The 25,991-nt window shown below is 36.5% G+C and overlaps 1 protein-coding gene across 2 annotated transcripts in view; it reads right to left on the reverse strand.

The window, feature by feature from the left end:
• The window catches only part of PDE4D (phosphodiesterase 4D), a 600,515-nt gene that overhangs the window by 375,811 nt on the left and 198,713 nt on the right, over positions 1-25,991 (reverse strand). The window contains exon 1 of one of the 2 annotated variants that reach the window (XM_065045250.1): positions 22,980-23,518. The exons of the other annotated variant lie outside the window; for it this stretch is intronic. Coding sequence (XP_064901322.1) covers positions 22,980-23,365 — 386 coding nt within the window. The 5' untranslated portion in view covers positions 23,366-23,518. Of the gene's footprint in view, positions 1-22,979; positions 23,519-25,991 lie in introns of those variants that run through there. 2 annotated transcript variants of the gene reach the window in all.

Genomic DNA, 25,991 nt, shown 5'->3' on the forward strand with positions numbered 1-25,991 from the left:
GAGGCCCAATAGGAGCATACCTGAAGAGTGAAACAGCTAGTAGAGACTCAACATCCACACTATTTTGTATCAGGAGTTCTTGTTCACTCTCTCTCTGTTCTGATCCCATAGACAAAATGCTCGTTGGTGGCTGAAGTGCTCTAGAGTGTGCTCTAACATCTTCTGGTTTAGATTTTGAATACGAGAGGATTTAAACTAATGTGTTCAAAGACACCTACTCAGTGTAAAACAAAATAATACAAGAGGTTTATCAGAATTTTTTTTAAAGCACAGTCCTGATTGAATCCACAATACTTAAAGTAGACACATGGTCTCTCTTGCAGCAGACACAATGATAATAAATAATAGCTCCAGTAACTGAGTCAACCACTATTTTTTGTATTATATATGCTGTAAAGAATTTCTTTCTAATATCCAGCCTAAATTTCCCCTGGCAGAGTTGAAGCCCATGCCCCCTTGTCCTATTGCTAACTTACCTTTAGATTCTGTTTCTGAACTACATGCATTTTGTCACCCAAAGAAAACATTATGGTAGGCAAGAAGACTGCTACATTCTGATCAGGTGGAGGCACTTCTCTGAATACCATGATTTGCTACATTAATGACTGGCAAGAGAAGTTTGTACATCAGTATGTCATGTTCACCTTTTCTTTTATACAGACATATAAAACTACCAAAAAAAAAAACCAAACTTATTATAAAGTGAGCTTTACTTCAAGGATGAGATACTTTGCTCATATATCTATGGATCAGACATCTTTAAACTACTAAAATGTTAGTACTGAGGGCAGGCATTCCCATTGCCCATATATGACTGTGTCCACAGACTGTAAACCACTGCTGTGGCAAAATGATCATTAAAATATCATACAGACAATAAAGAACATGAAGTGGAATAAAAAACATTAAAACAATAAAATACTCTGATGTCCCTCTACCTGTGACTTAACTGGGCAGCTGAAGCTCCTATATTGTTTCATAACGAGTAAAGACATTTAAAATTTGGCAGTATCTGCAAATAAAGATTTCTGTGGAAAGTGTTCCAAAATGGCTTTTTGAGTAAGATGGAAGAATAATTGCTGTTAATGAAAAAAAACATAGTTGTAGTGCACAACATGATCTTGTAAGACAAAGGTGTTTCAAATAGCAATAAACACAGAATCAGGGAATGTGACAGTGTTTTTGTTATAATACATTTTTTTCTGTCAGGTCCCTGAGAAACAAATAGCAGGTTGAACATCGGCAGTTAGAATCAAAACTTCAGGGAAATCAATCACGCATAAAAAGATAAGAATGACCTTCAACTTTTTTTCAGGACAACTGTGTTGTCCAAAAATCACAAAGGTTTCCCCATAAATGTAGTAAAAATTATCAAATTGCACTGTTTTATCCATTTCAGTATTTTTACCTCAATTCCACCAAGAAGAATCCAAGCATACACTTTGAAGTAAAAAAAGTTTGTCCTTGGTAGTGTTTCTTGATAAGGTTTCTTTAACTGGATTACCATTATTACAGTGTTAAAATATTACAGCTGCAAGTGGAGAAAATAGAAAAATGTTCTGTAGTTAGTATGGAAACATTTGTAGACTCACAACAAATGCTATTCACTATGATTCTACCTTTTTATCTTGCTCAAAGATTTTTGTACCCCTGTTTGTTACCTGAAGTTTTGACTTCTAGATGTCTGACCTTGGATTTTATAATTTTAAAACCTGGTTTTAATTTTACTGTGTTCTAGATCACAGTGTAGGTCTCTGCTGGCATTCCATCATTTACTACTTCGGTGTTTTATTGATCTCCATTTACAAACTGTCTGCCCAAGATTTATTTTTTTATCTCCAAGAGCTTTGTACACTATATCAATAATATAGTGATGTGATGTCCTTCTAGAAACACCTGCATTGAATATTCTCTACAGGAAATTACTTTTTGACATTACCAGTTAGGTCTCATTCAGTGCTACATTGATTTTTGCGTAGTCTAAATTTACTAAATCAGAGCATCATACAGTTCTAAGTCAAACAGCTCAAGGAATTAGAAGAATAAAATAACATACTCTAGTAGCTACCTTACTAATCTCATTTTTAAATAACATTAAAGATATAAACAGAATAAAAAAAATAAAAATGGTGGATACATATGATAAAGTACCAATCAAGTTATACTGAATATACCACAGAAGAGAGTTATTAAACCAATAACTAATATGATAATTTCCTCAAAGAGATTAAATCATAGACAAAAGTTTGCAAGGTTGTAATCTTTGGATGAAGACACATAATTACCTGCAAGTGAAATAATATTTCATTTATATAGTGTAACACCACTTTAGCTATCCATTCTAAACTACCTCAAAGCACAAAGATTTCTCAGCATTACTATAATAAAAGCATTATTTTAAATAACCTGAAATACAAATTAAAATCCTGTGTTCTCATTCTCACCAGATAGAATTCTGCTTTTAGAATAACCCTCCATTCTATAAGGAAACATATGGCCTTGAGTGCTTAAGGAAATATGAGTCACACAGTAGGTTGCTTTCTACAGAACTGCACATATGAGTTTATAGTAGAAAAAAATTAGAATCTGGTATTTTATAGACTTCTGTAATTACAAATACATTGTATCATCTCTCTTCCATAGACACTTAATATTAAATTTTACAAATGTCTTATTACCTGATGTTCCAGTGAAAATAATATTTTGATGAAAACTATAAAAAAGGCCTGGGAAAAAAAAGCTGTATTTCATTTCACAGTTTAGTATTTTACAGTTTTATTTTATATTCTGCTGTGGGATGTGTAGATCGAGATGCAAGATACAGAGCTTTCATCAGCGCTTCAAATTACCTAAGGTAGTAGAGCAGTACTTAAGCTAACCATCTAGTTGCAAAAGTAACATCTGCTATAGCTATCCTCCTTTGTATCTGCTAACCTAGAAAGCTTTTCACAGATTTGCAGAATTGGTTTCATTTGAATACTGCAGTAGGTAATCTGACTTTACCAATAGAAAATCAATTAAAAGTGTTATTCTAAATAAGGTACATCCTCTCTGGTCTTCAGATAGCATAGCATACCATCTCCTTGGACTATTTAAAATACCTCAGAGTTTGAATGACTGTATCATTTGCCAAAACTAGCTGTAAAACAGGGTAAGTACTGGATTTCAGTTCAAACACTTAACCAGTTCTGCATAACTTTATAAAAACATGTCCTGTCACTTAAAAAAAAAAAAAAAAGGAAACACATTTAGATGACATTCAGATTTCAGAAGGTGGCAACTTCCCTCTCTCTTAAAACTGTTCATCATCTCAGAAACTTTATCTTCTAACCAGATTACCCAGCTACAGTCAAAGTAGTAAAAAGTGATCAAGTTAAGGGCCTACCATCAAAAAAAAAGGTACAAGTCAGAAAACAAAACACATTCGTGGATTGTGAAACAGGTCATTCACGTGCAATTTTAAAGGAGTTTTGTGCTTCTGGTGACTCTGGTGGAAAAACATCGAAGAATTAATTATCAACACCATATTCAAATAGGACTGGAGCTTAAAGTTTCATTTCATATATGCATAGAGCCATATAAAATTGAATAATAGCTAGCTTGACAGGACCTATGTTTGATAACCATTCTCTGAGTATATTTCTTTTATATTCTCTAAGGAGAAACTGAAAACACAGAACTGAAGTATCTTCCAGTATTCTTATTACTTGCAGAAATTCATCCTGTAGGTTTAAAAATCAAAACTTGCCTCTTTCTTGATCAACACTTTGTATGACAATGGATCAAAGCAGGGAATAGAGAAAATCTCAATGTTTCCCCAATTTACAATATATTCATTTTACAACTCTATTTATCAAACTGGTTATTTATAAGGGAACTGCAAGAATAAATTACATGTATGGCTTTAAAATTGAGCCCTACAGTAAAAACATGTTTTTACTAGACTGTCCATCTAGTGAAAGTGTAGAACTTTTATGTCTGTTAAACCTAGTACTCCATGAAGTGTCTACTAATTAACTTCAGTTATCTTACTACTGTATTTTCTCATGTGCATACTTAATCCCCACCTTAATCAAGGTATCACTGTCATAATTAATGTACATTGCTTAGTCCCAAGATAGTTTGTATTTAATCTATTGAGTATCACTGAGTCTATAATTTCATTAAATACTATACATAGAGACGGTAGTATGTCCTTGCTTCATGTAGACACAATGAAAGTTGTGCAATGAGCCTAAGTATTAACACAGAATAACTGCCTGTGCACACATTTAGCTTATGTTTACAACCCCTCTGTTGCTGGTCTTTTTATCTATTTTCAATAAATCACTGAATCATGCACGCAGATGAATGTTCACATAATATGCATACATATATCAATATTATATACTCACAGAAACATCAAATAACAATAACAGATGGATTAAATACATTCCAAAATTTCCTGCCAAACCTATCTACCCAAATATTATATAGCTCAAAATTCACTACATTGAAAATTATCTCAAAAAATTGATAACTGCCAAACAGCCCAAATTTCTGACCTATTTTGTTTTTCATTGGCATGAATGCAGTGCTTCTAAAGCTGAAATAGTATTTATATGCTGAAAAAACTCGGTATTCACAATACCATGTATTATAGAATTACTACTAGTTATCCAAAGCCTAAATCTGTGTTATTCATTCATTGCATGCAACTGTATTAACTAATTGCTGAGAATTAAACCAAAGTATAGGGTTTACATTGCATTGACTAACCCAGAGTATCTTCTTGTTTTCTACTCTAAACTCACAGAAAGTGTGGAGGAGCTTATTTTTCAGTTGCAGTTATTCCTCTATTAGGGTTCATAATTACAATCTCTCTCAATTCTACAAGAAACTTTAATTTCTACACAAGACTAAAATGTTATTTTATTTGACCTTCCATTTTAGCTGGCCATTCCAGTGCAAGTAAATTTCTATGTCTTCAAAATGGGAGTTTTGTGAGGGCGCTATGAATAATTGAAGTACTTTGCACACTATAGCCTCTACAATATGTGCTAGAAAAGCCTAGGTTTGCAATCCTACTTCAGGCTACAACACTGTAAATTAGTTATTCACAGTTCTTTCCCCAGCCAAGGACGGATAAGTACTTTTTTTACTATATTGTGAAAACTCACCTTTATTTCCGTAATGCTTTTGTATTTCCTCCAAGAGGTTTTCTTATTTTCAGTTATGATCCTTGTAAAAGATTGATCTATTGCCACTTTTTAGAAATCTGAAATGGTCCGTTATGCACTAGAACACACTTCAGACATGCACTTCACATTACAACTGAATATGTATGTTCAGACTTTTTGGAGTGCATCCCTTTGCATAAATTCCAGCCTATTTCCTCACTGTTCTCACTCTAAAGCAAGTAGTTCAGATATGGTTTATGTCTTTCTAAAGTTTGAGTTTTAATATATTTCTATCAAAATCAGTTAAATAACTAATGAGACCTAATATAGATAATATATTCAGCTTGATTTGAATACCTCCCTGAAATCCAGAGGTGGCAAATAATTCAGAAACAAGTTCAAGTTTTCACTTCTTTCTCCTAATTCAGAATCAAGTTCAAGTTTTCACTTCTTTTTCCTTTATGTATAAACATTATTGATTTAATGGTAATCTGTTTTGTGAAACTGAGAAAGATTGGCAACATCAGACTGGATCAAAACCCCAACTGCTTATATCTATAAATATCTGAACATGTTGAATGAAGAGATGATTTCTCAATATAATATATATGGCACACACCAACAATGCCACAACAGCAACGACGTCAAAACTCTAAAATGAAACCTACAGGTCTAAGCCTGAATCCATTGGGCATGGATGACCTTCTGCACTGAGAGTAGCTTATTAACCTTCATTGCATAGAATGTCATGAGTTGGAAAGGACCCACAAGGATCATCAAGTCGAGCCCCTGTCCCTGCATATGACAGCCCCACAACTCACACTATGTGAATTATCCTTTTATGTGGGATTATCTCTATATACAGAATTATATATATATACATACATATATTTATATGGGATAAAAAAAAAAACAAACACTGCTCAGCCAGTTAACACGTAAAACAATTTTAGTTCTGCTGTTCGGTAAGTGTAGTTGCTGTTAGATCAGTGCAGTTTTTGTCTAGCCATAATGTTTGTTTGAATAGTGATGTATATGCCCTGCTTTGACAGATAGGATGCAGTCTGATATCCCCCTAAAGTCACAGGGCTATACTTGATTCCTAGCTGACACTAACAAACATTCCTGCATTTATAGAACACAGATATGAAGGTTTTCCTGAACAAAAACCTTCCAGTTCCACAATTTGTTTCTTCCTTTATACTGGAACATCAAGAATGCAAACAATTACACGATACCTACCAACAAGACCCATAAATTCAGTTTTGGGACAATATCTGTCAAATACGATAAGGAGTTTACTGTTTGTTTATTTGTCTGACATCTGTGTTGGGCAGAAATGGCTGTGGTTCATAGTGAACTGTTTTATAAATGCCTTCTGAACTTGGCCTCTATAGAAAAGTGGCATATGAGTATGCAGACATATTAAAAAGCTGCAGGATGTAAGCTAGAGTGCTTAGAGCATGTCCCCTGTTCCATACAGCTATCCAAGTGTACTGAGCTAAACATCAAGTAGCTTCATCCTCAATAAAATTTCCTGTGATGGCACAACGTACAAGCATGCAATTATCATAAAATAGCTGAAATTGAGCCTGCTTACACACATTACTGCCACATCATCTGCTTTAGGGTTTATACTCTTCACTAAATAGGGAAAAAAACTGCAGCAGCTATGAGTTCAGTAGCAGATGGGACCAGTACCTCTGAAAACACTATGCACGGCAACAGTAATTTTGCAAGCAACATATGCTTTTGTAGGGCACAATCCTCAGTAGAAGAGTGTCATTCTTAACTGTTTATGTAGATTTTTATTGGTTTTTAACTAAACTCTTTGCACTGCAATAATATAAATTTCCACGTAAACTATTTAGCCTGTGGATTCAAATGCTGGCTGTTGCCTAGTTTCCATAGGCTTCCTGGAAAATCACAGCCCTAATAGTAAGTAAACGCATGCACACAGACATAAAAATAACACACTTCTATCTATACACCCATGACTAGCTGATGTATTTTAGATCAACTTCCTACCATAAAATTCTATCATATTGCCATATTCTTGTTGCAATAGACTTCTAGAAAGTGGAATGAAACTTTATTAGCCTACATGTAAAGCATATGTACTTGACAGTTATATTTTTCCTCCTTTGATTTATTTGTCTGATGACCTGAATTCGGAATTATAGGTAACTACTATTTCAAGCAAAACCTACTCTCTCTTAATAGACATATAATATTTTCCGATATCTTATAAAAAATTATAGCAGACAGGAGCCTAGAAAAATAGTGAGATTGAGTACCTTTGCATGCAAACATACTGTTTTTCGTAAAATAAACCACTGAGCAGAAAAAATGTGTTGAAACCTAAATTCATCACTGGAATCTGGTTAGAAAATATTCTAAACTGGGTACATTGCAATTTGCATTTGATTTGTTACATTATCATAACTCAAAATATATCAGGTATTTCAAGTTACATCCATGTGAACAATTACTGAATTCTCTTATTTCAAGTATTGTGATCCATGCTTTTCAATCATTTTTATAACTGTGTTTTGCTAGAAAAGAAAGGGAAAATAACACTGAGAGCACAGAGTAGTGCAAAGCAAAAAATTTTAAAAGGAATCACAGAAGCAAAACCTTTTATCACAGTTCTACAACTACATCTCAAGTTATGTCTTGGATAAATCAAGTTTGTTAACTTCCTTGATTATTAGCTGTGGCCTAAGAGAGATTGTTTTGTAAAAACAATAACAGGTTTTGCCTTATTGTAACACAATGTATTAGTGTAGGAGTCTCAAACATTTGAGTAAGACAGTTCAGCACAATCACCACATGCTGCTGAGAGAACAGACTTTCCTGGTAAAATGAACATAGAGTTTTAGTGGAATACCATACATGCTATGAAAAAAATCTGGAGATGCCTTTTTTGTGCCTAATAGGCACAATCTAGACATGCTGGGAGACATCCTTCAGGGCTTTTTTTTCATATTTGACTTACAAATGGATAGCAGGTTAAGTACCATTTCATATCTAAAGTCAAGTTATAACATCCCTACTGAAATACCCTAGAAAATACAAATACTTAGCAAAATATACAGCAAGTTAAAGACATCAAGTACTAAAGTAACATACATGTGATCTTCTATCTATAAAATTCCCAAAATAAAGTCAGATGATGAACAACTCCCCTGTACTTGTTGAGGTTATATGGCACAAAGAATTAAACAATGATGAACGTAGCTGCCTAAAAGTATGAGTACATTTTACAACTGATACTTGCTCAGGGATGTTCTATGCAAGGTATTAAGTGCATAGTGAAAAGCAAAACACATTTTCCAGATTTTTGATATAACTTTTCTTATCCACCTACAAAGGTAGTACTAACATCCACAGTCTCATTATTTAATATCTCTGTTATTCACCTAGAATTCTCATAAAAAGAAAATTAGCTATCAATTTCCTCAACATGTCTGTCTACCTTGGTGCATTCCCTTGCAATCTCTTTCCTTTTTCCATAGCATCATACCTAAGCTGCTTGTTTCACTCTCAAGGTTGTCCATTAGTTATCCCCACCTTATTTATATCTTATTTCCTCTACGACAACTCCCACTTCCAAATCAGCTCACAGTGCCAACCCTCATTTAACACTTGTCAAATTTTCAAACAAGCTGAAAATGTTCTTTTCTTATTGCTAGGGAGAAATCTACCAGAAAGTATTAATAATTCGGAAACCTAACACATTACTCTCTTTTAAATTCCACTGGAGTGGCCGCTTTCCCATGATATTTGCAAAAATATTGATAATATCCTATATGAACATGACAGAGGTATTAAGCCTGACCAGTCAAACAGTTCAGCATGGGGTCAAGTACTGGAAATTTAATTGCAAACTGTACATCCTGCCATACATTAAGGCTATTCAGATCACAGCTCATATCCAGTGTTATCATCTCATCTAAAATAATTCTCCAATATCAAAAGTAAGGGCTGACATGTGACGAAAAAATTGAAACAGAAAAATATTTTAAAGCCTTTTAAAACAAAAAGCACTTAAAATTAGCATCTGCACCACTCGTAGCACACACAAATTTGACTTAAATTTTAACATTTTCCCAAAGGTCCATTAAGTTCCTTCTGAGCAATGGGAAAAAAGGTGATTTTATCTGACTCCACCACTTTCCTCTCACTTAGATGCCCTTCTGCTTGTCCCAGGAGAGAGAAGTGCTGACAGATCATACAGAAATAAATAAAACTCAGAAGCATTTACAAAATCTGTGGAAGCAGAAATGGAAGTTCGTGTAACTTAAAAGCAGCACAGTGCTAATACAGTTCTTATGAGATGGCTTGGAAATATTCTTCCCTTCTGAGAATGAATGTAATCTGAACGTGCTTCTCTTTCAGTATCAACACTTGTTGGTATTTTGCAACCACACTACCTTGTGTAAATGCTCAAACACTGGTTTCTTGTGCTGATCCAATACTCCGAGATACTGTCATTGAGATACTTGTCTTCACAGTTTTAAGTGAGCAAGAAACTTCATATATGGAAGGACATATTTTTAGGGCACTTTGGAATTCTGATCTAGGTTAAGCTGCCCATAATGACTGTCTCTTTTCTTTGCATTCTTGTGTCTGCAATCTCCTATCATATACTTAAATTTTAGGCTCTTTTGAATTTTTACTGAGGTTTCAACACTACCAAAACCAAGGCAATGATAATATGATAACAATAACATATATACAGAATGGATATAAATAACCGCCTTTTGTCTGAGTCGGTTAGAAATTAATAAAATTTTCTGTCTTTTACTACTTAATGTATTACCTCAATAAAATAATGCTTTCTATCACTTTGAATAACAAGATACATTATGTTAATGTTAATGGAATCTATTTTATCTCCACAAGGTGTCATGCATATCAGAAATCAGGATTTTTTCTCAGGAAAAATGAGAAGAGTTTGCACTAGTTTCAAAACTTAACATCTAATAATGTAAAAGATAAAAATAATGTCATTACATATTTTTTAATTTCCAGGTATGTAGCACTTTTATTAATCAAAACAACATTCAACAGTTTTCATCAGCTCTGCATTTATTATACTAATTGTCTACATAGTAAATAAGTTGTATAATTAAAATACATAAATAAATCTAAATTGTGATTTATGTATTATAAAAACATAACATTATAAGTTGTCTGGATCTAGTTCCCTCCAAATCCACCAAAATGACTTCATCACTGCATTGGTTTTTATTAATGCGCATTTCAGCAATTACTCAGAAAGCAGTTATTTTACTTACAGTTTTCAGAATTTTTTTCTAAGTTTAGAACAGCATTATAAATAGAGAATTAACTTATTTAAAATAAATAACACAAAATTTAGCAAGCTTAATGTTGAAGAATCAAATTTAATAATATATAAATGACAAAAAGAGAGCCTAAGTATGTGGAGAACAATATAATCAGGAGTGAAATTAAAGCTCAAATATCCAGCTGGGAAATTAAGTATTGTGAAAGTAACATATTCTTTTCTCTCTGCTAACATCTTTAATGTTAACACGATCCGTGCTATAAACTAAAATAGCTATGTAACTCCCAGAATAAAGTCATTTCTTAGGAGCAAGGAATATGGTGTATGTTTAATACACAATTGGTTAATCACCATTATTACCCAGAATAATAGATAGAAAAGCAGAATTGAACATTCCCAAACTGCTCAAATCCATCAGCTCTGTTTTGTTTTACAAAGTCTGCTCAAGTGGTGTAGTTTCATATTGCAGTAAGAACTTTTAAAACAGAACAGTAACATTACCTAAGTCTATCTGTAAATAACTTTTTTCTTGCTGAGGAATATGTCTTCAGATACATATTTGGTATTCTTACAGGGTTTTCACATATACGGAAAGACTTGATACAGGTGGACATATCCTCTCTTATAGCCAAGATACTATAAAAGTAGGGATAAGACACACAGGAACTTAGGTCCATTCACTTAGGAAGTAAACACAAGGCACAGGACTGCAGAAGTGTGCTCTACCCTTGAAGATGCTGTGCACTTTAATCTTATTTTGGCAAATGAAAGAATTTGATCCAGGGTTTTTTAAACAAGCACTTGCTAAACCCAGATTACTTCCACCTTTTGGGAACATGAGGAAGTTTGTCTTCAAATATTAATTACTGATTTTCACCAATGGTTTTAATTTATAGTTGTGTTTTTTCCCTCTAAAATAATAATATATTGTGGTTTTTGTTTGTTTGTTTGTTTGTTTTTTAACTTCACATTAGGGTAAAACTGGAGCATAAAAAAATTTGGAAGACTTAAATAAAAATTCAGACTTCAAAACATTTGAGATATAGCAAGAACGGGGTAAATTGGAATTGGAATTTGATATCCTTCATATCAAATGTGTTCAGTCCATCGTATCATGCTACTAATGACTGTAATCACTGCTGTCACAAAGCAGCACCTTGAAAAACCATTTAGCTTATCTGAATAAAATTATATAGTTGAAAAATATTAGGACTGTTTGAATTGTATCATATACCTCTCTTTTGTTTCTTTTGGTGACACGGGCAAACAAGTCATAAAGTTGAATTTGAGCAACGTTAAGGCTCATATTAAGCTGAGGATCTTTTTAGTACTAACAGTAGAGTTTTTCTCCTACTAAATAAGCTTGTAAAGACAGCAATGCTCTGGAATTTCTCAGCCTTATCACCTTCCTGTTGCAAAGTCTAAGAAGGCAAAGTCAAATGAAATTCAGACTTCAATTAGATTATTACACATAGCTCAAAGGGGAGGCAGAGGAGGAAACACAGCATTACCTTTCACTATTTGGTTCATGGTAATAATGTACAATCTTGAACTAAAGCAGATGTGTCTAAAGCAAGAATCAAATTCAGTAAGTTCTGTGAAATGAAATTAATTGACATCTACTTATGTGTAATTTCTCACTTGATTTCCTAACTGTGCACCACTAGCATTTGTGAAAAACATTATATGATTGCAAGAGCAGAAATTGTACATGTGGGTTTCAGTCTCATTTTCTGTACTGGTTTAATTTCTTTTTTCTCTGTTTTGTTATTGATGACTCAAACCAAATTTTTCTTTCTGACCTTTTCAAATCACACTTTAAGATTCCTTACACTTTCTAAGTGCAGAAATAGATTTATAAAAGAGGTATTCTTTAAACAGAGGTAGAATCAAATATTAGAATACACATTTTGGTCATCAAAGTTTTCTAAAAAATATATACAAAAAATATTTTCCAGATCTGATAATTTTCTTCTTCTGTTCTTCCTGGATTCCATTATAAATTTTTCAATCACGTTTATAGTCACTAAAAGTTAATTAGGTCAAAAAATATTTAATGTACATTCTGGATAAGCATATAAAAAAGTTTACAATAGAAGCTTTGCTGATATAGTTTTGCTTGTAAGTGTGACCCAGGTAATGATTAGTCAGTTATGTCTGACTGATGCCTGACTGGTATTTTCTGATGCATTATTTAACCAACATAAGGATTTCACAATGAATAATTTTTTTGCTGCATACTTCACCCCAAGAAAAAAAGCACTTTAAGTTACTTCCTTACGTTGTTTTTTTGGAGTATGCCTCTGTCATTTAAAAAAAAAAAACAAAACAAAAAAACCAAACCCTTATATTTTATTTTTATACTACACTACAGTTCATATTACAGTAACACTTCTATTACTACAGCCTCAATATTTGCTTGTTATTTCAATGGGACTATCAAGTCACAAGCTTTTCTTCTGATTATTTATAGAACATGAAATGTTGCATCAAAAGTTTTAGCAATCTAATAGGGCTTCCTACTGACCCTATACTACAAGTGACATTATAAAAATAAACATGTTTAATTATAGTCATTTTTCATGCTTCGTGTGCTCAAGGAAATACTTGATCTCTATAATTACTGGATTTGCAGGAACTTAAAACTGGGGGAAATTGCCCAACTGCAAAATAAGAATTAGATAAGATAGAATGCTGTTGAAAAGTATTTAGGGTTACTGTGCATTGGACACTGATTATGATGAAATATTGTCAGGCTGTTGGAAAAAAGTCAATCATCAAACTAGGATAAACAGCAGCATAACCTGCAGAATTCTTGAGCTACACTTCTGCACTGTCCACTCATAACATTTCCTTAGCTGAAGGGTTTTATCAGTTTTGGACATGTTACATAATGAAAGGTATGGATGAAAACTGGAAAGTGTGTAGAAGAAAGGAGCAACTAGATTATAAGTCTAAAAATATGGAAAAAGAAAAAAAAGAAAAAAAAAAAAGAAAAATATCTGACACAGGTGTAGCAGTTTCTGCTGTATCTTCCAGCTTTCTGATTCTAAGACGATAAATAGAAAACAAGATATTTTTGCCATACATTTTTAAAATGTGTAAATAAAAGGCCTGCTATGCCTTTCACAGAAAGTAACTTGTAGTTTTTGAAATACTGCAAAGCTTTTCCAGAAGAAAAACAGACTGTAAACATGAAATCCTCCTTAATTCAAGGAACTCTGCTAGTCTTCAAAAGATCAATACAGTAAACTAGCTTATTTTCATTTTCACTATGACACATAGAGTTTCTGGCAGTATGAGGTGGGAGGAAAACTACTTTCTCAGCACAATCTCCTGCCATACACGTAAACTACTCTGTTGGTGATGGTATTAAAATGTACATTTCCCAGGTGACTACATTTCTTGTTACTGGTTTATAGCCAGTAAGCATGAGGGTAAATTTGTTTGGTTCCTAAAGAAAGTCACTGTAGCAATAGATTGATGGAAGTTAGTCAGAAAAGTGGCCAAAAGATGGTGAGACTTGCCAGATAATTTTGGTGAAGTTTTAGAGGTGGGGTTTGTTTGCTCAAATGCATTTGTACCTCTCTCATCCAATATCTTTCTTTCTTAGTGTACTCAGACTGTTATTATTTGTTAAAATTATCAGTTTATTTTGCAATTTGTTGAACCACACTAATGGTAAACAGAAATCCGTATGATCACCCAAGTCATTTTTTTACGGTATTCAGTATTTAGTCATTGTTAAATGCTGAAAATGAGATGGATCTTCAGTGAAATTTCTGTAATGCTAAACATCACAGAGGCATTCTCCTCCTCACATATGGGAATGCCTATAAACAATGTAAATATATCAAAACACCTATCTTAAGTGTAAACTGTTTTTATTCTCACTGCCAAGTACAGATTATGCTCAAAAAATCCTAGAACATTGGTGCACAGAGAAATGTGTGTTGTTGATATTCTAAGGTTTATAAGTGGACAGAGGGAAATGAAATCAACGTCAGCTCCTTAAGCACATGTGTACATGTACCAGTCCTTTATATCATTATCCTACCATTAGATGGGACGTTACTACTGTGTTATTTAATGATACCCTGAGTGTCTGAGAGAGAAGGCATGCACGAACAAGTGCATCTGCAAAAAAGCATCTCCGTCTTACAGCTGTGATATTTTTGTTTGATATATAAATGAGTAGAACTGTTCAGCAGACTGTTTATCCTCCTTCCATTTACTACCACATTTTCTTGCTAGTAGCATCTCCATTCACTTCTGTAAAAAGTCTCTTCACTGTTTCTTGGGGATTCAACTGTTGCCTTGAACTACCTGGTGCTATTACATTTTTCAAGCAGAGAGAAAAACAAATAAATAAATAAGTTGATTAATTTAACGTAAACTTGTGAGTTTAGACCTAATAATAGAAAACTGTTATGAACATGTCTAAAACTTGAAAGGTAATTTTAATAGCATCTGCTCTCACTCTCACCACTTTTTATGATCAGCTGCTGTAAACAAGTGAACATGACCACATTCCAAAATATAGGTGTGATAACCTGTGGTGATAACTGAGTGATGTCCATCCAGTGATTTCTCAGTCTCAACGTCTGACAGGAAAATTTTGCCCATCTATTATAACATATCCTAGGGGAGTGAAAAATACGCTTTGCCTCATGAACTTGCAGATCCCTTGAGCATGGCTTTGCAGCTCTTTATATTCTCCTGAAACTCTGCTCTCTAGATTTAATATAAACTGGTATTATTCATTGCCTCCCTGAACAATAAATTCAACAGCTGGACTTATATCCCTGTGATTTAATGTGTTTTAGCTGTCTTTGAATATATGTGTTTAAATACACATCCAAATAACTTTTTACACAATTATTTTTAATGTGGTGGTTTTGATTAGTCCCTTCATGTATGATCAAGGGCTCATTTCACACTTTTACCTCCCTGTGGCAATTAAGCCCTAAGACTTTGGTACAGGAAGAGTAACAAAACTGAGCTAAGCTATTATTCCAAATATATTGAGGTTTCCAGTTACTTTTAAGACCTCAAAGATGGTAGGTTTTTGCTTTTTTTTCCTCTATAGCCTTCTGCTGTTGTTTTAGATGAGCTTCACAGTTTTTCTACACTGTAGAGTCTAGAAGAAATTTTCCAGGGAATTTTGTTCTGAAGTGTTTTAATTTCTGGAATTGGAAAGAGATCTGGCTGTCCCTCAAGCAAACCATTCCCACCATGTTTTTTTTCCTGTCTGAAGCCGAATGACCTTAGATCAGCTTGGGCCAAGGTAGAAGAGGCAAGAACGGCAATATTCACAACAATTCTGAGGGACACTAAATTCCCCAACAAACTATTTGATAGGAAGGCATTGTTATTTTCCCTCTTTTTCCCCCCTGAATATTCTTGTAGTTGGTCTCTCTCCCTGAAATTTGAGGAAAAAAAAAAAAAAAAATTAAAAGAAACTACAGGTGCCTCACAAGGAAAAACAGAGTGAAGGGATATTCTATGCAAACTCATCTACCTAAGCATCCAGTCATTCCTAGAATCATGTCTCTAATTACAGCAGTGGAAAACAACACTTCCAGTACTAGACTTTCCACTTGGCCTGTGGAATTGATATTCAGCACTTGCAAGGCTGCACCTGGAGAATTATGCTTGGTTCTGTGCTACCTCCCTGATCAGAGAGAGAGAATGAAGAAGATGGAGCCAGCCTCTGAGAGTTGCACAGTCATATGATGTGAAGCAAAAGACCCAAGTCAGAATGTAGGAAATCCTGCTTAGATATTGGAAAAATCTTCTACTATGAAGTGGTCAAATCCTGGAATGGTTTGTCCAGAGAGGCTGTGAAGCTTACATCCTTGGGAGTGTTCAAGACTGAACTCGACACAGCACTGAGCCAACTGCTTGGAATAGACCTGCTTTAAGCAGTTGCTGGACCAGGTGACCTCCAGAAGCTCCTTCTAACTTAAATCACTCTAAGATTCAATGATTCTATAATGCTATATGTCCTTATTTTCCCTTTAGCCCTTTCAAATTTATAGGCATATACTAAGTTAACTGAGTGTGTGAAGTTGTCTTATTTATCATGAGTCTGTAATTATTTTTCTTTAATGTACTAGAAGGTACTCAGAAACTATGGTGCAAATACTGTAGTGTAATACTGTAATATAGACTTATTTAAAATAACTGGAACAAGATAGGTATTTATATGTAACAGCAGCTGCATTATTAAACTAAATGGATAGTTTGAAATCTTCACAGCAGGACATGCTAAGTCATTGGGAAGACACAGGAGAAGGGACAGATGCAACTGAAAAGAACTGAGGGAATGAACAATAGTGGGGCATCTCCTACCTACTAGGAACTGAAAGAAATTGCTTCGTTCCTGTAACTTTTGCTATACATAACATAAGGCCTTAATACATCAAAGAAATTATGTTCATTACAAGATTGTTGCACTCAGAAAAACATGAAAAGAATTTAATATCTTACCTATACATTTTCATTCCTATAAGAAAAAGTTATTGTCACCTTTAAATATGCAGTACAAACAAGCATCACTAAATGTAGATTCTCTAGATCATCAGAAGAGCTTTGAATTTCATCCAGACATGGTAGTGATCCACCACGTTACCAAAAACAACACTTGTTCTCAGAAATAAGTCACATTCTTGTTTACAAGAATAAATTCTTCTAGCAACGCTCTTCTTTTCTAGACCTGCAATATACCTCATATTGGCTAAACTGGCAAAGAAAGTTAACATTCTTCATGTCGGTATGCACCAACCCTCTTCCAAATCATTCTATCAAGTGACATGGAATTTGTCTAACACCCTCCCTTCATAAAACTCTTGCCTTCCACTAGCAAAAAATTCAGTCTTAGAACTTATCCACCAAGATGATCTATTTAGCAGCCAAACAGTTTCGCCTTGCTTTTGGACCTATACATTCCCAGCTCCCTATCTCATTTGCACTTTTAACACATCAACATAATCTCACAGGTTTTCCAATCATCTGCTAGCTCTAAAGTCTACTCTAATGGAGGAACATCATGTAGTTAAAATCATGTAACTCTATTTAAGACAACTTTTATAAGAAATTTGCTCAGGTTCTTTCAATGTTTTAAGCAAAATTCCAAGAAAAATTACCCCTCAGCTGTGCACCTGGAGTCCCGATGAGAGAGACACTTACAATATCAGCTGAGTGCCACAGAGTTGACACATGGCTCTGTATGTTCCTTCACATCACCACTTCTTGGACAGGCATCTCTACTAATACTTGAATAATGTAGCTATACTAAAACTTATTTTTAAAATGCTAAAAGAAAAACTGCATACGTAGTTCCTATCAAGAAATACACTCAACAGTTTTGTTAATAATTTTAAGGTAAGTGTTAAAGTCCTGACTAATTACTATTTGATTATGATGGGCTTGTCCTGCTAAATTACTAGGTTTCTGTACTCACTAAATCAGGAACTTGGCACCATTCATCTGCAGCAACATTCATACTAAAACAACCATGCTCTAATATGTGAATTTTAAAAGCCAGTAGTTTTACGATTTCCAACACCATGAAAATGAAAAACTCTAAAGAACTCTAACAATCCAAAGATGGAAGCCTTTTGAAACAAACATGAAAATAAGGCAATTATAGTAAGTTATTGAAAACATTTGACAATACGAGTTTCTTATTTAATTTGTATTTATGGACAATACATAAATAATATTAATCCAACAATTTTTACTAAGTTGTAAATATTATTTGTATCTTTGAAGGAGAGCTAGCATATGCCAATTATTGTAACATCTTGAGTGCCAGTTCCACTCAGTAGTAAACAAAGCAATAAAACACTGCCAGACAAGTAAACAACAAAATTCTTAATTAGAGACTGCTATTAAATTCTGAGAGCATTTTCTACTGGCCTGTAAGCTGAAAAACACTCATCTTCCCTTTCCTCAGGTTATGTGGAAGTAGTTAGGACATAACAGATCAAGAGCAGCTTTTTAGACCCAGCAGGAGAAAAGAATGGGGTTTAGGATGGAAAGAAGTGAGCATTTTAAGGGAACACGTAACAGCCACTTGCCAAGATTTGCAGAGGCACCATTATTTTTCCAAGGACTCTGTTTGTAGCTACAGAAACCAAGGTCTTATCTAGCTCAGCTATTAATATTACAGCATCATACAGTATCCCAGACTTCAGAAAGTCAAGAAACATAAGACTCCTTTCTTCTCCTAATGGAGAATAAAGCCTCTGGGACACTGAAATATTATGCAGCATTCAATCCTGGATGATATTTTGGTTTCTTAACCCTTTATTGTGTAGTATGAGGACAAGATTGACAATTCGAGAAAAAACTGATACTTGGGAGCAATCTCCACATGTAAGCAACGTAGTGGTGGATGCTACCTGGTTAGACCTAGCCGCATACAAAGAGTGGAAAGGGAGGGGAAGTAGATTGTTTGGACAGCAACAAATTTTAACAACCGCTTATCAAAGTACAGTTTTAAAATAAGCAGCCTTAGGGAACCAGCACCAGGACTACCAAATTGCAAAAGGTTAATCTTGCCTCACCTTTGCGCAATTGCTTATGTGTAAATATAGCCAAAAGTTGATTTTGTCCAGAAGCCTAGACCTGTAAATCACACAAGATAAAATTTACAGGAGACCTATAGTGAAAAAAAATGAATGTCTGGGAAACCTGATAAAAAGATGTCTAAAGTCTAAGAGATTAAAGATACAACATCTTGGGAAATTCCATGACTAGTGGAATTAGGACTGATGGCATTTCTTCTCTATTTTTTCCTGTCTGAAATTTCAGTAGTGAAAAACAGAACATAGAAAGATGATATGGCAAGATGATTTAATTGACATATGACTAATGGCATTTAAAAATGCTGTTTTGTTTTTTTTTTTTTAAACAACTAAATTCTCAATACAGACTGTGCAATAACCATAGCTCTGTGAGAAACCCATAGAGGTACCTGAAATTTTTGAAGATAATCAAGAACATTAGTTCAATTTATTATACTGAATGCTTTTGCACTATCGACTGGAAAATTATTTGAGTTGAAGTATTTATTTCCCAATTCTACTAGTAGCATTTATTATTGCATAGTACCTTTTCTTTCTATTATCTAAAAAATCGCTTTAACATAAACCTATAATGACTGCATTTATGTTTTTATTTTACACATGAGAAAGCAGTGCAGAGAGAAATTAACTGGCTTGCCCAAGACCACACAGTAAACAAATGGGAAAAACAAACAAAACACAGGTGGTCCCAGGTATCTTCTTGACTCCTCTGGCTTTTGCATAGCTCATATGTATGTGAGTTCAAAGCACTTAACCTTCTTACTTGAAAATATAGAAATGACCTTATTTTCTAAAAAATATATCAGTCAAGGATTCTAATACATCGTTCTATTGTAATGAAATGCTACGGTATTCCTTGAAGGAAATATAATGTTGTACTAAATAAGTTGCGTGCAAAGTTACTAGTGATTATATGGATAAAGAATAAGCATTAAAAAGGTTCTAAAAGGTTCTATTTCATTTTCCGAACTACAAGCATATTGCGTTTTTCAGCTCATTCAGTTTAAAATTTTTGCTGGTTGATTTTGCCTTTTGCATGCTGACTCTCTTCAGTCTGGATAATAAAGATGCACTAGTCTGTTATAACTTTGATTTTAGCATATGTAATTCCTTCTCATTTCTTTTGAAAAATATAACTGACAGGTTTCTTTAACCTTTCTGCCAAACTTAAAATAGAAGAAACTTCAAAGTCATATATTCGGCTTCCTAACTGTTGCTTTATTATTTTCAGTGAGGTTTTAAGAAATAGGATATCTTTAGAGCAAAGCAAAACAAATTCTGGAAACATAATTCTATACATATAACTTTGGCACGTTTGAGTCATTAATGTTTAATACTATACCTCGTGCATAATGTGTTTTATCTACAGTTCTGTATACATTTTTTCGCACCCTCTTATATACAAAGTAATTTGGGGTTATCTGAAAGAGAAGCTTATCACCCTAGACTACAATAAATCCATGGGAATCAATTAAGAAATGTTCTTCTGACAAACAGGTTAAATAAGGGAGAAGTATTAAAATAGTAAATATTAAAAATACTTCAAAAAGGACTTGTGTCTTTTTTTAACAGAATGGGGAGGTGGGGGTGCAAGTTTTTGCAAGAATACAAAGCAGGTATTTTGTTTTGCTTTCCATGAAAAAAGCAGTTGACTCAGAACTTGAAATGAAAGTCCTGGAAAGACCAGCCTTTTCTGACATTTCTTGAACATATTTGTAAAACAATTTGTTACAGTTCGGTCTGTGTTTCCATATTATGGCTGTTTGCTTCATTCAAAATGTGTAACTATGAGAATTTATTTTTGCTAAGAAATTCATGGAGCGGTCAATTTTATCGATCTTCTTTACTCTGCTTTGCTTTAGTAGTTCTAAAAAGGAGGCACATCTGAAGCATTTTTGCTAATTACATAAAATAAAAATAAAATACAGTGACCCCCCCCTTAATTTTAAAGCAGCATATCTTGTCCAAATAGCATTGTTTCACTTATAAAAGAATGGAATTAAAACAAACAAACAAACAAACAAAAAACCACCTGTTCACAGATAATTTTAAATTCCTATTTAAATAGGCATCATAAGAATTGCAATTTAAAATTTTAAAATGGTTCCAAAACTGTAATAACAAAACCAACACAATGTGCACTTTTCCTTTCCACCTTGACTTGTTATCCCCTGAATATCTAATAACTTATGGAATAATGCTGAATATACTCAAATCAACCATTACAGTTTACAAAAGTTTAACTTCTTTGCATTCAGAAAACACAAATGCATTCAGTCCTAGAGATTGAAAACCCTAGACACCTTGTGTTTTTCCTATAAAGAAAAATTAATGTATTGAAAAGAGCTTTAAATTGAACATGTGTTCATTTTCGAAGCATATGATTTGTTCTTTCAAATCTTACATAGTGAAAAATTCAACATCATTAACTTTGGACAAGCATGAGTTCACACAAGTGATACAAAGGTGTAGCAACATAATGGCTATGTAAAAACCAAAGACATTAAAAGATGGATTTTGAAGATTAGTGATGTGAAAGTGTAGTTCTAATTTAGAACTGAAAAACCTCTTTTTATTTCTCAATTATATATGAAGTGGAAATGAAGGCATTGTTAGGTAGAAATAAAGCCAACACTGCCAGAGAATATTCAAGTACGTCTTGCTCAGATTTACAGCCAAGGCTCCATAATAAAGAATACAGTTTGTACCACAGAAACACACAAAGCAATCTTCATTCAGAAAGGATTCCATTATTTATTCATTGGGCATATAATGCTATAAAAATCTGCTTATCCAGAAAATCAAAAATCTACAGAGTAACTGAGTAGTAAGTATTGTCTCTCTGCCCACTACTCTCTCCATAAACCCTTTATTCACAATGTCCACTTACTATTCAAATACAAGCATGTGGCTTTCCACTAAAAGGAAATTATTCCAGCTACTAAAAATGTAGACCTAATAATAAATTGATCAAATACAATATCCTACTGATTTTGACAGAGAATTTGATTTTCAGACAGATGCCTGTGATAGCCATCAAGGGCAAAATAGGCATTGGTGAGCTATACACTGCAAAATAAATCTACAGCTCGTTTAACAGGGAACAATAGACTAGTAGAAGACGGACTCCTCCCTCTGGCTAAGAAACCATTAGCCTATTTTCTCATCTAAGCCTATTCAAACTGGCAGGACCCCAACCCTGGATTTGCCAGACTGTCTTCCACCTCCAAGAGCTCTCATAATTTTAACTTTGTGCGCACAGCACATGATCTGCGTCCTTCCCATTCGGCACCAGCGCTGTAGGTTCCCCGGGAGCGCAGGCAGCAAGGGCAGCTCCAGCGAGGAGGAGCACCGGGGAGGCAGCGGCGCGGAGCGGCGGAGCGGATCGGCGGAGCGGATCGGCGGGGCGGCGGAGCGGGGCGGCGGAGGGAAGCGGAGCCCGGGCGGAGCGCAAGGCCCCCGGCCACCGACCGCCCCGCGTCAGCCGGCCCTCGCACGGTTCCGTGCTGGCACAGGCGCGGTCCAGCTCCCACCCACGTGTTTCTCTATTGCTTTTCCACCCACAGACAGGCGTGTGTGGGACGACGTGCCTCAGTCACGCCCGCTTCAGGCGAGCCCGGCCCGAGGGCCCTGGAGAGGCGAGTTGCCCCGCTCCACGCAGCCTGCCACCCCGGGCTCCCCAGCACGGCACCCCGGCCCGGCCCCACCTCCCTTTCGGAGACTCAGCAGCCAGGCGGCATCCCTTTCTTCGGGGTCGGTTGGACGGGAGTCCCACTATGCCCACACCTCAGCGGCCCCCGCCGGCTCCCCTCCCCGTGGCTGGGAGCAACCATGGCGGGCGGGAGAACGGCACCACGCCGCCGCGGCCCCCCACCCCCCACGGTCGGAGTGGTGGGCCAAGCCCTCTCCTACCGTCTCAGTCCCTGGAAAGAGGAGGGCCAGGACATTCGCGATTTCTTCAAGCCGGGCCGGTGGCCGGTCTCCACGGCGTAGGAGGCGCGGTCCATGGCTCGGCAGTAGAGGTATCGCTCCGTGTCGGAGTAGCCGCGGTGCCTAAAGCGAGCCCCGGCCAGGCAGCGGCCCCGCGAGGCGGGCGGCGGCGGCGGGGCGGGGGGCTGCTGGTGCTGGAGGAACTGGTGCTGCCGCAGCTGCGGCGGGTAGTGCTGCTGCTCATGCCGCCACAAATGCTTGGGGGCTTTGAGACTCCCGCTGTCCCCGGCGCCGTCACTGCTGCCGGCGCCGTCGCTGCTGCCGGGCAGCGCGGACGAACCGCTGCCGCTGCCGTGCTCTGCCTCCATGCTGCCGGCGGGCGGGTGGCCGGGCCGGGGCGGCGGCAGCCGCCTTCCTCCGGGCAGCGGCGGGGAAACTGTGCTGAAAAGTTGGACAGCTCCTGCCGCACCGCCCCTCGCCCGGGTGTGGGAGCGGCTGGGGCCGCCGCGCCGCCGAGTCCTCCTGGCCACTCGGGAGGGGAGGCGGGGAGAGGGGGAGGAAGCGGAGGAGAGGGGCTGGCTTCCCTCTCGGAAATATTTAAAGCCGGGCTGGAGCCAGCGCAGGGGGAAGCGGAGCTGGCAGTGGGCTGGGATCGGCGCGGGGAGTGTAGTGGGGTGTGCAGGAGGCGGGAGAGGGCGCGGCGGGGTGCCCGGCCCGGCCCGGCCCAGCCCAGGGGAGAACCGGGACTAGGAGCGCGCGCGGGGGGTCTCTCCTTGTCGCTGCTCAAGTCCACCTCCTCCCCGGGCGCTCTGGGAGCGCTTTCTCCCTTCCTGGCGCCGAGGGAGCCGGCGGCACCACACCGAAGTGTGGCTGCTGCCCGGACGTGACTCCCTGCCGGAGGGACTCGCACTGCAAAGCGACGGCAGGTGGCAAAGTTGCTCACGCTCCAGAACTTTGCGGTGCGCTAAAAACGGGTTCTTACTCCCTAAACTCCGCCACCCCTAATTCCCGGTATCACACGTTCAATCTTTGCCACATCAGGTTCAGAAATCCTCTGTTTCCCAACCTGAAACCTTCCCCTGGTCTGCCATCTTCACCGATGAGTAAGTGCTCTCCCCACTGAGACTAAGACTGGCTGTAAATCAATGCGAGGAAGGTTTAATTATAGCGATGCTGAGCATACTGCTACAGAGAAGCTTTTATATTATAGACCACTAGTTTCGGGAGTTTGTAACTGCCGCAGGAAAACAAAACAAAACAAAACATTGAATGTTAAAATTTACATAACAGAAACTTCATTCTAAAAAGAATTTTTAAAATTAGTTCTACATTTCATTTTTTTTGTGTTCATCCACAATCAACAATCCAGAACTGAAGGAAGTTGCCTTAAGTTGCCTTTTCTTTCTTTGCACTTATTTGAAGTAGAATTCAAATATGCCCTGTGTGGTAATATGCTAAAATCATGGAATCATAAAATAATTTAGGTTGGAAGAGACCCTCAAGATCATTGAGTCCAACCATAACTTAACTCTGGCATTAAACCATGTCCCCAAGAACATCATCTCCACATCTCTTAAACCCCTCCAGGGATGGTGACTCCACCACTTCCCTGGGCAGCTTGTTCTAAAATCTAACACTTCTTACCCATGGTGAAATTATAATCACTACATTCCTGACAAAATATGAGAAAAACATGTCCAGGTGTTCAGTTGAAAACTATTTATATGTATTTGTCTGACCATTCTATTCCATTTGCCTGAATGTCAATACTAAGCAAGAATGCATTGCAAAAATCTCTCTTCTACACTATCATTATAAAAACATATATTTTCTTCCAATCAGTGTTCATATACTCATTAGACTGTTCTGATTAGCTTCTTGCACATCCTCTATTTCCTCAATCACGAAATTGCTCTTGCCATCCTTTTTCCCTTTCTATCATAGATCTGCAATCATTTTAAACCTCACAAATTTGTTCCTAAACTCCTTAATTTCTTATTAATAGAAATGTACACCTATGGCAACTCTTTAACATATTGATATATTTTTTTCCACTCTCCATCTTATAAGTTAGCATTTCTTCCCAGACACATAGCACTCCTAAAATCAAGATCCAGCTTTTAACCATGTACATCCAATATTCTGTTGGACAAAACTCCCAGTCTGTATTTTTACAAGCCAACAGTAATTTCCTAGATAATCCTGATGATCATCTGTCACTCCTTCATTTCTTCTTTCATACCATAATAACTTTTGGTTTCACTAACCAATTTCAGACAAGATAAGTTGTGATTAATATTATAAATACTGGGAAAGAAAAAGATACTACTTCAATTGAAGGAAGCTTGAGCTTGAACTCTTACCTTTATCAAGTTCTGATTCTGTTACTGTTCATCCAGACACACAAGACTATTTCCAAGCCAAACACCTTAGGTGCTACCACTTCTCCAGCTGTTGCAGGCTTTGACAGTTTTGAAAGGAGGTATAGGACACAGAAATTGGTAGAAGGTAGGAGAAAGACTGAAGTGAGACAAGAGGAGACAGTGATACTCAAAATGAAATAACAGGGATAATTGCAGTGTGGGATATTGGCATATCAGATGCAAATCCATGAAAAACTCATCAAAGAGAAATAACATTTTCCCCTCTCTTTACCTCCATTCCCATACTGCAATGGGAGTGTATTTCACAATTGTTAGTTCCCTCTTCTCTCTTACAATTATACAAAGCTTCTGGAAAATTAAATCAATTTGTAGAAAAACAGGCCCCCAATTCAAGTACAAATACTCAGACAACTAAACCAGGACACGTTGATCATATCGAATGTCTTGGCAAACAGAAGAAAAACATGCATTGGCTAACATGTCTTGGCAAACAGAAGAAAAACATGCATTGCTAGTTTTGCCTTTGTGAACATAGCTGTAAGAAGCATTATGCTTACTTACACAATCATAGAACTACCATTTGGAAGGGTCCTCATGAGGTTATCCAGTC

This window comes from Columba livia, chromosome Z, assembly GCF_036013475.1.
Source record: "Columba livia isolate bColLiv1 breed racing homer chromosome Z, bColLiv1.pat.W.v2, whole genome shotgun sequence".
Taxonomy (NCBI): domain Eukaryota; kingdom Metazoa; phylum Chordata; class Aves; order Columbiformes; family Columbidae; genus Columba; species Columba livia.